Below are 15,290 nucleotides of genomic sequence, written 5' to 3'. Positions count from 1 at the left end.
AGTGCATTAAAGGGGGCAGTTTAATGAGGCGTTTAATGAGCCTGGTTGGACGAGACTTCATACCTGCACGGTGGGAACATCCTCAAAGGCGTGGATGAAGTCCTCCTCGTCCACGGCTCCGGCGCTCGGTCCATCTCTCCCTAAACACAAAACCAGGCAAGTGAATGCCAGACACCAGACAAACTGCTGCTGGAGAGGAAAAAAAACAACCTGCGACCCAAGATGATGCAAAATGTATCTTTAGTGGAGAGAGGAACTCAAATTTATGAAGTTGAGATTGATCCAAAACAGCCAACGACATGAGCCCATTCTCTAACTTAGTCTCAAAACTCAAAGCCTCTTTTCAGCCCAGTGACTATTTCAACTTGACGTTAAAAAAGTACATTCAATTTGTAAAAAATCCATACATGTTGATCATTTTCTTGACTGGATTGGAAGGTTTTGTGAAATGCTCACGGGGTGCACAATAACATAATGAGTAGCCGTGTGTGTTTGAGGACTTTTTCCATATTTGTCCTTCTTTTTTTTTTTTAAATCTGTAAATTATCAAATTCAATTTCCATACCTTTACCACACTGCACAGACTTTCAGGAATGCACAAGAGAAAGCTTGTTTTGTCATGTGGAATCCTGCTGTGGGCGAATACAAGAATTACAGGATTTTCAACCATCAGCAGGACACTAACTTATTGTTTTTTTTAGACTTTTGTCAGTTTTTATAGAATTTTTCTATTACAATCGTGAGTCGGATGCAGCATAATTTCATCCTGCTGTGCATTTGTCCTGCGAATAGTCTGAAGAATAAAGTTAATCTTAAATCTTGAATCTTGATTATTTACCGAGTATAGAGAATGACGTTTATATTTCAAATACAAGACACAAAAAGGAGAAATTTCGATCAATAAGTCAGTCCCAAAAATGTTTTAAATAGCCCAGTGAGCATGTGCAGCCACGGAGCAGGAAGTCACACTGGTGCTTTAGCTCCCCCAGTATGGCAGCAGACTGTTATGATGGGATTGGCAGGTTTGTCTGTTGTATTTGTTTCACAGTTTTGGTGTTGACACTGCAACGCTTGGATTCGCGCAAAGACCAAAGCTCAGTGAGCACGGAGTGTCACTCGGTGTGTCTGCTGAAGTGTGAAAAAGCTGATAAAGAGACAGCAAAGTCTGATGATGTCTTGATGAGGGCTTTAAACATGTGAGCACTTTGACTCTGTGGCACTGAACAGTCAAAGCATTGTGCCAGTGATGATGCTGCGTTCATGACATGTGAATAATCACTGGCATGAACGCAGCATCAAGTGACCACATAAACTTGTCAAATCAGCTTCGAAAACAACAAAAATAGACTGTGAGGCAGCTACTCTAGTTCAGGGAAACCCTACAAAAAGTATTTTTTTTATGGTAACGTTGACAACATTCACAGAAACATGGTTACATTCACTTGAGGCAGAGTGTCGTGTTGATAATGAAATTCTGTGACAAACACAGATGGGAACACAGTTTTATCACCATGACAAATATTTCATTGTCACTAACGACATTACAAAAGTGGCTTTGGGCATCGTGAAAAGTCTGGAAAATGTCAACCACCAGCTCAAATAAAGACATCCATTGTTTTTTTTTGTTTTTTAAATAACCATTACTACCGTATGGGGGTGCATGATATGGTTAAAAATCATATTGCAATTATTTTGATTGCAGTAATATTTGCAATGTTAGACGGAATGATCATTTTTGTATCACAATTTTCATTTTAGCAGGAAAAAGCTAGGACAAAGAGGATGATGTGATTTTGCTAAGGTCTGCAAAGCATCATGATTTTTTTCTGGAGAATATGATTTGTAGGCCAGGGTGTCTCTGCAGCTCCACAAGTCTTCATTAATGTTGGCACACTGTCACATTTAACCTTTATCAAAAAACTGCAGCTGGGATTTCGATATGATTTAGATTAATTGTGCTGCCCCACTAATTTGTTTAAACGGAGCTGGTGGAAACTTTTAAAAGAATTTAGAATATTTCAGATGTCGTTTCCTGACAGCTGGATGGTGAACGGGGCTTGCGACTTGTGAAAAGGTTTTGTGTCAGGCTCTGACCTGCAGACTTGGCGCTGGAGGTGGAGCCGGGCCGTCGAAATGAACCCATGCTCACTGTCTTCCTCCCGGACACCGAGGCTGCTTTGGACGAGGACGAGGAGCGGCCGCCGTCCACTGAGTCATCGTCCTCAAAGTTTTTATCTGGAGGAGGAGAAGAAGGAGGAGAGACAGAGGGTTCCGGTCATCGGCCGAACAATGACTCCTCAGTACCTTTAAACAGCAGAGAGAATCGACGCTGCCGAGCATCCCAGCAATGCGGGCAGGGGGGCCGGCCTCCTACTGCTCAACATTTCAGACACAACACGTTTTGATGAGCCTCAACAATTTCTGACGCCGGGTGACAGAGGCTGGATGTTTTCGGTTTTTAGCTGACGCTCAGCTGACATTAACCCCAAGTAGCCCAACAACCTATCCAGCAACAACTGCAGGGAGCACAGTACAATGTGTGTGACCATTACCACTTGTACACCACCACATTTTTACACACCTTTTTTTGTTTTACCCAGGAGTACCTGCTATAAAAAGCAGGTTACATGGTTCACATTAGCAGACGTTTGCTGCACATATTTCACCTCCAAATTAATCAATGTCACAATCTTCCAACCCGACTGAAACACAGCATTTTCTCCAGTGATCTGCAGTGTTAAAGGTCTACAGTACACTCCTTTCTCCCTGGTATAGAGCCCAGGTCTGGCCACAGGTGTTTAAAACTTAAGTGTATTTATATGTCCGGGGCACCACTTGGCATTACAAGCAAACAACACTGACCTTGTGCCCTCATGTTGAATAATCCGGCCTCTCAGGTTCATTATTGTGTGTGGACTTTTTCAGAGTTTGTGCAAAACAGTTAACAACTTGAATGTGCATGCATTTTTTTTAAGCAAGTACACAATTTAGCTCCTTCAGCAACTGATTCCACTGAAGATTGAATTCAGACTCAGATACTCAGTTGAAGGAGGCTTTAGAGAGTCTGTAATCATAGATTAGCTGATTAAATTTGGCTTCACTTTTCGATGAGTTATCAAGGCGCTACACGGAGAGAAGTTATATTTTATCAGTCAACAAGCTCTCCAACACAAAATGTCAGTGTAGTTAATGTGGGTGCAGTTGCCTTGCATACTAATTTATTATGTTGGCATGTTCTATATCTTTTTTACACACTTTTAATGCAGCACCAGCAAATATTTTGTACATCATGCATGCAAAATGCATGCTGTGTGCCTGAGTTAATGTGTTGTTACCACAAAATACATTTTTTTCCTTCATGCTATAGTCACTGCTGGGCTCTGTGCCCCAGAATTATCATGTATGACAGAGAAGCTGCTGGCCACTGCAATATATTCTGCACTTGGTTTTCAGAGTGTCACTGGTTATCTTATTGGGTGAATAATTTAACTGTGCACTCAGTAATTTGAAAGTGCATTTTTCTTTTCCAACAACAACACATATAAAACTGCTGATAACCGTGTTTAAGTGGATTTAGGTGGTTATTTTTATAAAGACAGCTAAATAAGGGGATATCTACCCAATGGCAGGAGGCTAATAGTTAAGCACTGGGAGCAGCCAGTCATTATCCAGCAGAGCAAAAACAATGAAAAGAGGATAGCTTCACTAGTGCCCTACATACCAGTTCGAAGGCAAGTGAAAACTAATTTTTTATGTACTATATTACTTCTATTTACTCACAATTTCTTTATTTTGTCTTTTTTTTTTTCCAAAAAAAGAGCTCTCTGTTGTCTTGGTGAATCTACTGAAAACTGCCTGCTGTTGAGTTTGAAATGGAGTGCTGTTTCAATGATTACAGGTAAAAAAAAAAAAAAAAAAAAAAAAGTTTCCCAACAAGGAGGTGCAGCCCAGTGGGAGTGACTCCTGCGGTGGGCGAGCAGGAGCCACGTGAGTCTCCCTGGGCGCAGGAATCTGCCTGGCGAGTAATCAATCATCATTAATTATTCAAAGTTCACACACATGCACGCACACACACACACACACAGCAGCAGGGCAGGGAGCCAAGCCATCCGTCATGTGGCACCAGGTTGCAGGTTTCTCTAATGTGCAGGATCAAAGCCCTGTGCAACACCTCCTCCCAAGATCAACGCAAGGTGACCGTGCGGAGGAGCGCATGATGACACCTCACACACTGGACGTCTCACAGTCAGCATGACATGACAGGAGCGCGGCAGGGGGATGGTGAATCACAACCCATGTCAACATGTGTAAACCCTGCATGGACACTAGTGCAAACATCTAAGAATAGTCAGTGAGGCTATGAATCCTCTCCTTGGTCGCGTAAAGGCCCGATCTCCCTTTGAGGATCAACAAAGTTCAATCTTATCTCAAGACAGCGGAGATTGGAATCGCTACCAGATAATTTCAAAATTCAACACCAAGAGTCACATGAACATGATTTCCTGCCGTCTTAAAACAAGATATTAAATTGCTTGAGGAGAACAACTGATTATATCTAAATTAACAGTGTGACACTCAGTTGTACAGTAAAATTAATGTCTCTCAATGCAATACTGACTGGAACTAAAATTGTATTGCTTGGAATTTGCAGGAGCTCTGCAAAACTGGTATCATCCTTTTTCCTGCTGTTATTGTCAACACAGGGAACCAAAGAAAGCCCAACAGGTCATTAATAAGTCAGTTTTTCTCTGACAAAAATAACACGTGCAAAAACACTGTTCGACACAAGGGTGAAGAATACCCAGTATGTTTGAAATTATACATCCATCTATGCATTTTCCATACCTAATCAGGGTAACAGGAGGCTTGAGCCAATCCCAGCATGCATTGGGCAGATGGTATGGAAGCACCCTGGACACATATTCACACCTATGGCCTTCAGTAAACCTGACAGGCATGTCTTTGGACTCTTGAAATTATACAATAAACTTTTAACAGGTTCAGGTCACGCCCTAAGGGTCATGAAAGTCATTTTAAGTGAAAAAAATATATATGTTTCTCCCAAATGTAGGGTAATCTTAATACACAAATCTCACTCCTCTTATCAGAATCTACCCTTCAACAAAAATAGATTTCAACATGCATCAAGCGCTTAATCCAAAGACCCTGGAGGTTTATGGCAAACTGAAATATAAGGGAACTTATTCTAAAAAAAGGTGCGCAACAGATTGCTGTGTTTGCCAAAGAAGAAACCAAAGAAGGCCTGCTTTGGCTTACATTTAAACTTGGTAACACCAGTGAAATCCCAATTCCTTCTCTCTTCTGACGAGCACAAAATGTTTCTAGGTAGGCGCTCTCCTACTACTAAAAGAACAGTGAAAGACTGATTGAGTAAATGACTTATTAATTTGATATTCATGTCATACACTAAGCCACAGGGGTTAACAAGACTCATTCATATAACAAGTTGCAAAATGTGTTTAGCAAGCATATTCCCAAACAACATTAGGTGTCATATTAAGTATTGCCATCAACAGTAATGCCATCAACAAAGAGAAAGCCCGCTTTATCAGCTGAACAAAAAAACAACAACAGAAAAAGAGAATGAATTTTGAATCTCACAATTCTCACAAGCAGACAGATTCAGTCCTCTGGGAAACAAGCTGAGCCTTCCTGTTTCTACAACTTACGACGACACAGCCGACCTTAACCCTGCAAAGACAACAAGGTAGTTACATCACATCCTGTAGGGACTGTCCACATACAAATTCAGCTTAAGCAGGCCAGGAAACCTCCCTGCTCTGTTTACACGTGAAACCCTGAGACGCTCAAAACGTATTTCCCTGTTATTTACAGCCACTGTGACACCAGGCTGCACCCAATCCCCCCTCCTCGTCCTCCCCATTCTTCTTCAAAGAGGTGACTCCCTCTCTTGCCATTCAGCTCAAGACAATCCCTGGCACTTTGCACAAATCATTGATCAGCATCTCCACTATTTCTCACTGCAACAAGCCTCATTCAATGCAGCGCTGCATCCACAGAGAGAGAAAGACAGGCAGCAGCTTACAGGAGCAGATCCGTCGGCAGACCAGCTTCCTCAGCATGCCGGCAGATAGACAGGCAGGCAGGCAGGCAGGCAGGCAGGGGCAAGGCGAGCAGAGGAACAAGCGAGAGAGACGGACAAGCCCTCCTCGCCTCTCACATTGTTTCCACGGGGGTCCCGGCTCGCTTTTCTCCCAGAAAAGAAGAGGAAAGAAGAGGAAGACGAGGGAGGGGAGTCGACCCGCTTGCCTCCCCCTCCCCTGTCAGGCACCACCGGCACGTGCTGCAGGCTCGGCTCGCCACTGCCTCCAAGGCTGCACACGTTGGAGACAATTTCTTCCTCTTCTAAACACACACACACTGTCCTCTGGGAGCCTTTTGCCAGCACACACACTCTGTCCTCTGCTTCTTCTCAGCGGACACACACACTCTGTTTGTGAGAAGGACAGAGGACAGAGGACGGAGGACAGACCGCTGCCTGCCTGCCTCTCCTCCCTCAGCAGAGTGACACCTCAGGACCAGGATGGAGGCAGGGAGGAGATGGAGAGAGGGAAAGGAGGGGAGGAGGGGGGGTGGACTGATAGGAAGGGAGGGGTCGCACAGGGGACGAACCCAGACATCCAGCCTGGAGGCGGGCCCTGTGGGCGGAGTCAGGGATGAGGGACAGCTACGATGTCATCATGACTCAGGAGAGGGGGAGGAGAGAATAGAGAGAGAGAGAGAGAAAAGGAGAGAGAGAGAAGGGAGGGAATGGGGAAGGATGGTGGATGGTGGCTGGCCCAGCCTAACATGTCACCATGACAGACTGCTCCTCTGTCACTGATATATATATGTACATATATACACATACATGTATGTATATATAAAAAAACATGACAAGCAGTATGCAGCACCATGTAGCATTTGTCCATCTTCATCCCATTCATCGTTTGGTGATCATTTCTACAGAAAATGTTAAATATATGAAATAAATAGAAAATAGACCACTGCTCTAAATGGGCAGTTTCTTGTAATGCATAATGTAGTACCAACATGAATACAGAGCCAAAAATGTGACCCTTAATGAGGCCTGATCTCAAATACAATTTGAAAAAATCTATAAGAAACTGCATTCAGTGGATTACTGTGGTGCTTAAGAGAAACCTTGGCCAACAAATTGTATTCTCAAGATGAAATACAATAGAATATAATATAGGGAAGTCTACACTTTATATACACACACATCCCTTTATACTATGCATTAGGCTTGATTGAAAATCTGCACGTGTTAGATTTACTGCAGAAGAGATGGAGACAGAGTGAAGAGAAAAAGCAAGAGAGAACCCGAGCAAGCCAAGAAAACACAGAAAAGCCAATGTCACAGTCAACAGTGTGGTGCTTGACTTTTATATCCACCTGTAACGACAAATCAGGTATGAATACTAACGTCACAGCATTACGTCTTTCATCCTGCCAAAATCTGGAGCCGCAAAGTCTGAAAGCCATCCAAGACGCAAGCATTTACACTCGCCCTGAATCAAACTAATTTCAAGCGCACACACTGCAATCATCAATGCAACGCTGAAATTAAACTCAGGAAACGAAATTCCTCTGGTTAATCCCAAAATTCACCGTTTAAATTGAATATTTCAGCACCTAAATGTAAATTTAAATGACAGTGGATCCAAAAAATAATAACCAGTCACATGCCAAACATACTGGCAGACTCACATATGAGTCAAAGCCAATGTTTACCATCATTAGACTGATGGCTGGTGGCATTCATTTCCCACCCTGTTGATACTGTATCAGATCAGAGAAAACCTCTCTGTCCACAAGATGGAGCTATTACTGTACTGAATGAGTATTCAACTTGACAGTTACAGCCATATCACAAAGCCTTGTTTCCTGTTTTGCTTTGGGTTTTTCTTGTTATTTGACTGTACACATTGGGGGAAAAAAAACAGGAAAGCATAGAAAACAGGGCAAGGACACGCAAGAGAGATGCTGAACTGGAGGCAAATCCATAGCATGACTGTTTTACGGCATGTGATCCCAAACTTGTGCAGATTAAGGACGAATGAAAAGATGCACGAGAATCATTTGTGATGATATTTGTTGCAGAGACGCTATGTGTGTATTTTTTTATATGGTCTAGGATAGATTTGTACAATTACTACAGTCAAGTCATAGTGAGAAAAGTCTCACTTCCTTTTATTATACTGATAACTTGCTGAAGTAAAAAACAAACAAACAAACAAAAAAAAACAGCAAAACTGAACCAGCTCTCATTTTTCTGAAGGTCCCTGAAGGCCACTTTAATGACACCCTACAATATGGTATGTGTCTTAGTCTTATGAGTCCCAGCTGCAGTTTTTTCTACAACCAAACTAATCCAGAGTCCAGCTGCTGTGGACAATAATTCACTCAGTCAGCAGGTCAGAGTTACCAAGAGTTAACGAATTAGAGCCCCAACCATCTGGAGAGAATTTTGTTTTTCAATAAAATGACTTAGTTTGTAAGTTCATTAATGTTTTTGCACTGCAGGCGAGTAGAAACGTGTAATCACAATAAGTCACTCATATATTTTCATGACACCTTGGGCGAAAACTTAAAAATAAATGGGTACCAAGGTGGTTTAGAGCATAGAGTGTCCATCCTTCAGACAACTCGATTTAAGGTAAGTGCTGATCCTGCTGAAGCTTTCCTTGAACAAACCACTGAATCCCAAACTAAAAAAAAATAAAGCAAACAGAAAAATTCCCTATGAGGATCAATGAGGTATCCAATAGGAAGTAACAAAAGGACTCCTATTATTGTTATATGTATGAAAAGTGGGGCTTCTCTTACACACAGCTCAGGTTTTGATCTCCACCTGAAGTGAATCCACATCAAATAAACCTGAACTAGTTGGACACTGCTGCAGCACAATTACCATTCATCATCTTATATCTCAATTTTAATTTTCAGAATTATTTTCAGAATTGCTTCACAAGACGTTGATGTAAAATGCCAAGGGTGCAAGAAAGTATTTTTTGCTCGAATTCAAAAAAAGACTAATAACCCTGACTGATAAACATGATCACTATGTACAGTGAAATAACCGTGAGTCATTTTGGCCATAACTGTGCGTCCCATCTGGATGCCAAGTCACAAGTTCGCCACCTGGCAGCGTCTCAAAGTGTGAAGCAGCAGAGGCCCTAATGAAACCCGACAGCTGATCCCCCTGCTGCAAATTCAGAAAATTACTGCAAAGAGGTGAGGCGTTTAGTGGCACAAAGTATTGCGTCATTGAGCTGGGAAGAAAGAGGGGAAAAAAGCGTGGGAGACGGTCTAAGACTACTACAAGAGTGCTGGGAGAAAAGCTCACAGAAGGCATGTGTAATAAATTTCTGAATCTGGACTTCATATTTACTTTGTCCGAAACCCAGAGCAGCACAGGCTATGTCTGCCTGTCTCTGTTTCCAGCCACAGTCACAGGTTTATCATCATTTGACAGGTGGATTGGGTAATGGCAATCTTTAAAGACCCCATAAAATGGACTCTTACTTTCTTGATTTGATGTATTTCCTGTTGAAACAGGATGTTTGGCCAGGACATTGTGCAGAGAAGGATCATTCACAAGCCTAAACCATGAGGGCAGATCAAACCCCAACCCTAACCCAATCAGATATCAGTTTGGGAGAGAAACACAATTTTAATTTGAAGGGATGGATGGTAGTATTTCAATTTTCAATTTTTGTATTTTAAAATGAAAATCAAGTAACCAATCATTTTTCATTTTTTAAAACCCGTTTCTGAAAGGAAAATCAAATGACCAAAAGATACACGGACCTATTATGCATTGTTTGGCGTCTGAGTTTTATTAAAATCACCATGTCGAGCGGCAGCAGTTGGGCAAGTTGCTAAAGGAATTGCAGTTACTTCACAAAGTATTTTACTGGTTAGAGAGGACCAATCACTGTGTTAACTTAACCTCTAACCCTAAATTTGATGTCATCCAGATCATTGCCTTCTGAGATATTAATATCATGCATGTTCATATCTAGATAACAATATGATAACGATATATCATCCAACCCCAGTGAATATATCACAAAAAAGTAAATAACTGAGAAATCAGAGTTTCTTTCAGGGTGCCCCCAGCAAGACATAACAATGGGACTAAAAAAAAACTGTGCTCGCAGTGTCTTGCAAAATAACCAAGACTCGCTCATTTTGCCATTGAGCGTGCAGCTGAAGCTGCAAGGTGACGTTGGACTTGAACCCGACAGTGACCCCTGGGGAAACGAGACGCTCAGCTGTCCACCTGAGATGCTCCACACCTTGCTAAGCCTCTCGTCGGCTGAATGAATGAGCGCCAAGCAGGAAACACCCAAGCCTTTTTCTCCCACACATCACAGTCTGCTGGGACAACAGAGGGAGGGACGTTCCCATCAAATTAGCAGGCATTCATTCACAACTTTCTCACCACATTAACACCCATTTACCTTGAGTGAATCAGTGCACAAGAGTCTACAGTTACAGCGGGTGACTCAGAGAGAAAAAGCAGGGTTACCCGCTGACCCCAGACTGATGGATTTAAGTCTTCACAGCTCAGTAACAGCAAAGGATCAGAGGGATCAGTATCAGATATTAAGTTCAGCTTTTATGAATCCATTCCAGCTGTGATAGCGTCTTGGCATAATTCCACTTGCTGACATTACGTCAAGTGATCAAATAGATGGCATTTTATAACAATGAGACGCTCTGTTCCACAAGCAGCTACAAGTACAAATTGGTTTATCAGAGGCACAAGAAACATTTAACAAATGAACAACTGCAAAGTGCTGCCCGCGGAGACACACGGCTCCTAGACGTTTACCATTTCAAATGCCAGACCTTTCCCCAATCTTAATTCATCTACTGATACGTAAGACTTTGATCAATGTTAAATAAGATGATATCATCTGACTGTGTTGACAGGGGTAGGACTGAGCTGTAGGACTCTGAGATTATTCTTCACAGGAGCGGTTATGTCACATATGAAATGACAGTGGATCTAATCAGTCATATGACGACTCAGCAATATTTTTTCCCTGACTTTTTATGCAATTTGCCGTTCCAGACAGGAAAAGCAAAAGCAATTTATATAGTATCGGATGCCATTTTCCATACATTTCTAGACGTGCATGGGAAGCTTGTGTAACCAGTGCTAAAAGCAGACCAAAGACCAGCTGAGCAGAACAAACCAATAAAGCCTGGCGCTACGAATCCACAAGTTCTGCATCGCCAACAAAGAACTGTAATGTATGGAGCAATATGTCAACGCTGCCCTCATTAAATAGCAATTATCAGCTATTTATGTTGTCTACTGTCTGCATGATGATGTTCCAACCTGACTACAGTTACATAAACGAGCTTGTACAACCTGAAATTATTTTATTTTATTTGGACTTTTATTTGTTAATTATTTAACAATGTGCTGACAACGTTTTTCCCATTAAGTAAGAAATGAAACAAATGGTTTCCCTTTCCAGTGAAGAGGTTTGGTTGGTTGACTTGCCTTGAAAAATGGTTCACTCTAAAAAAAAAATTAATTGGTCTGCGTTTAAATTGAGAATTTTTGTGTCCCATCATCATGGTATAAATACTGCTCCAGAGGATTTTTCCACCCTAACAAGGATAAAATTCCAGGGGTAATGTGGCATGACGATTTTGGCCAAAATATCAACTATCTCCACTATAAATCTGAAATTTCCAGAGCCCATATTAGTCGGAAACCTAATGTGTAGTAGCGCTTGCACTAAAAGATCCTCGCAAACTAACAAACCTACAGCCCTAGCAGCCACAAATCAGAAGTTCTGGTTTTCTCAAAGAACTCCAGGGTTTCTGGCAGGGCGAGCACAAAAGAAAGCTATGCAGACTGGCAGCTGCCCAGCCAGTAAATGAGCAGGAAGGGTCAACCCTGCTGGAAAAGCTGCTGCCCTCCCTTAAACAATCACACTGGTGCTGGTTTCAGAGGCAAGTTTTATTGCTGTGTAGTCTAAAAACCGTTTAAGAGGTCTTTCCACCCTGCTGAGATAAAATATTGTGAGGAAAACATGGCTTGGGCCTCGCCGTTTCCACTCCCACTGCATTATTCAAAAGGTTGCTAGCTGTGCAACCCAAGTCCTGCTGGCACCGAGCGCCTCCCCTCATCTCTCAACACCTCGCTGCGGGACCTCCTGAGGCTGTGTGCGTCATATGGCCACGCAGCTATTTATCAAAACTAGCAGGTAGGCTCACTTGGACATTCAACAACACTAAAGACATTTGGCATGTTTCAGAAGTAAAAGCAAGTTGACTTCATCTGTCGGCTTTTTCACACATACAATAAAAAGCTCAAAGTGGCAAGTGCAGAGCAGAATGAAGCACAAACCTCTGGCCTGTGAGCAGGGCTTTATTCGGGAATGATTCAAAGCTAGTATCAGATATTGGGTCAACTCCTGGCATGGCGTGTCAGACTACTAAAATCCGACACCAAAAGTCACACATAATGTGGCAAAACAAAGTCGCTTGCTCTTCTGTCTTTCTCAACACACAAAACAATGTTAAATCTGTGAAAAAGGAGAAGAGTGGATTCGACCTATGTCCCTACTATCACTGTCCACTAAACCCAAACTAATGATCAAACTCAGCCGAGCTCAGCGGTAGCTACGGATCAGGTTAATCAGTATCAGAAGCTACAGAGAGTTTAGCTTTCAAAATCACTCGTGAAAAAAGTGGTATCAGGATCTTTGTCCAAGCTTTATCCAGGGGTTCAACAAAGACCTCAAGAGAAGACTGATTTCTTCATCAAGCACTTTTAAGACACAAGTTTGCCACAATTTAAGGAGGAAAATGGAGAGAACAGCAGGTTAAAACAAGAGATTTGTCAATGAAAGAGGTGGGAAATGCCAAACACCTGGTCTGTTTTTTTTTCACACCACAAGTCAACCAGAAATAGCTGGAAATAACTCTTGAAAGAACAGGGAAATAACGCCATTCTTCAAATCAAAACTAAAATTCATGAACTAAGCATCATACTTAGCATAACAACTGTGATTAAGCAATACTCATGCACGACTTATGTCAAGTCTACAGGTACAAGCAAAGCAAAACAGCAGGATTACATTCCTCACTGAGCATCAGATAATTATGGCATTCAGAATCATGATCCTTAATGTATTTAGGCTACATTCCATGAAATACTTTGCAGACTTCAGAAGGCCTTCATCTGTAAAGAGCAAAACTACAAATGATTATTTGCACCTGACGGATTTACCTGAAGAGGCCCGCTCCGATTTCAGCCAATCGTCTTAAGATAACGAGGTCTTGGTTGATCAGGACGGCTAAATATGAACGAGCAAAGATGCAGAGAAACGATTCCCTCTCCTGTGGTCATTGCAGGCAAAGGGCTTGTTGAATCCCTCCCACACACACGCACACACACACATACACACACACACACACAGCTGGTCGATCTAGTGGAGGGGAAACAGTGCCGTCCTGACACCGTCCCACCACTGATGCACTGCAATGTCCCTGTACCTCTCCCTCCTCCCCCCTCCAACCTGGTCTTGTGACTGTAGGGATGACAGCAGACGCCCCTCCTACAAAATAAGAGCCTGGGACTGTTGGAGTAAGAGTAAGAGCTCTCTCTCTCTCTCTTTTGCTTTGTTTCTCTTTGGTTTTTCGTTTTCCTCCCTTTGTCTATTTATTGCACAGTTTCCTCTTGTCAAATTCTTGAATTCTCTGCTTCTCCGCCTCTCTTTCTCTGAGTCTCTTCTTTGGTTTTTCTCTCTTTTTCCATCTCTGTTCCTCTCTCTGAGTATCTTAGTCTCTTGGGGTTTTTTTTTTTTTATACAGCTTCTGTTTCTCAGTCTCTCTCACGTTGTCAGTCTTTCTTCCTATTGTTTCTTTTAGTCTCTCTTTCCATTTTTAAGGCTCTTGCTCAGACTTTTGGGGCTCTAAGTCTGTCAGTTTTTCTTGGATTTTGAGATTTTTTTTTATTTCTCGGTCTCTCTCAAAGTCTCCTGGTAGGGTTTTGCACGCATGTATTTTTAAAATTTTTTGTTTTAGATAGGTATCTAAAAAAAACCTCGTACTTTGAAATAAATTACAAAAAATTAAAGGAATATCAAAAGTCAAACACTGTTTCGCAAGCTCTCATGGTTTTTAGTCCCTCTCTCTCTCTTGAATTCTCATTTGCTTTCTTGATTTCTCAATCTCTCTCTGTCTCTCAGTCTCTCTCTCTCTCCCTCCCTCCCAGAGTGATGCTTTCCACTCCCTGACTCAGGTGACATTCATGGCTCTGTCAGTTGTCACTGCGCTGACGTCCAAATTCTCTTTGAAGTGGCTGCTGGTGGCGAGCTGGGAGCCTCACTTCAGACACACAAGGTTAGGGGGAAACTGCACTGAGAAGCTTACGCACTTAACTCAAAAGAAAAACAACCTATTGAGTGAATTAAGCCAATGTGAAGAGACACATTGTCTGGGAACTGAGCTGTCAATGAACCTTCCTAAATGATATTAACTTCAGAAAAAAGGTTAAAAAAACAACACGGTGCGGAAACAACAAAGATCCCATGTCGTCATGTCATGCCAAATTAACCCGATTAGAAATCAGGGTTGTTTCTTAATGATGGGCCCCTCACAATGAAAGCCGAGCCTCGTGACTGCAGGGAAGAGGCCGATCGAACTCGGCTTGGGGATTCAGGGGAAAGTAAACAAAAGGTTAAAAAGACCAAAAGGCGGATCCAGTGTCACTCAGCCTAGGTTTCCATGCTGTGCCAGAGGAGGGATAATTTATCCCAATGACTGACAACTTTCTACAAGCAATGCACTATTTATTAAAGATCACGTCAATATTGTAACACTATACTCCAAGTAGCCTATAGAATTGCACAAGGTGGTAATATTTTCTTGGAGGAAAAACGCATTCGAGGTAACAAATTCTGGGCAGAAACCTTGGTACACATCTACATGTATTATAAACAGTGGGTTAAATAATTGATAAGCAGTTAGCAATTTGGAAAGAATGTGATGATTTTTGCTGTCAGTGTTGTGCTACCCTACGTTCTGCCTGTGAAGCAATTCCAACACACTCAACAAATTTCAATGCAAATGATGTTAATTGTATTATTGTGGATTAAGGTCTTTTTTATTGTTACTATTTGGATCATTTCATCAGCTCAGGCAGTCTGAAGTTGTGGATTAAGTCCCTCTACAGTGCACATTCCCAATATATGCCCTATTTTTTCTGTTCT

At 42.0% G+C, this 15,290-nt stretch overlaps 1 protein-coding gene across 7 annotated transcripts in view; it reads right to left on the bottom strand.

Annotated features, from left to right (window-relative positions):
• The window catches only part of LOC115371294 (CLIP-associating protein 1-B-like), a 65,958-nt gene that overhangs the window by 34,240 nt on the left and 16,428 nt on the right, over window positions 1-15,290 (bottom strand). For all 7 annotated transcript variants that reach the window (XM_030068558.1, XM_030068576.1, XM_030068566.1 and 4 more), the window contains exons 9-10: window positions 2,095-2,235; window positions 64-140 (exon numbers count right to left, since the gene is read on the bottom strand). In XM_030068558.1, coding sequence (XP_029924418.1) covers window positions 64-140; window positions 2,095-2,235 — 218 coding nt within the window. The remainder of the gene's footprint in view (window positions 1-63; window positions 141-2,094; window positions 2,236-15,290) is intronic.

This window comes from Myripristis murdjan, chromosome 2 (genome assembly GCF_902150065.1).
Source record: "Myripristis murdjan chromosome 2, fMyrMur1.1, whole genome shotgun sequence".
Lineage (NCBI taxonomy): Eukaryota > Metazoa > Chordata > Actinopteri > Holocentriformes > Holocentridae > Myripristis > Myripristis murdjan.
Note: the sequence above shows the minus strand (reverse complement) of the source record. Positions and strands in the feature narration are given on the sequence as shown.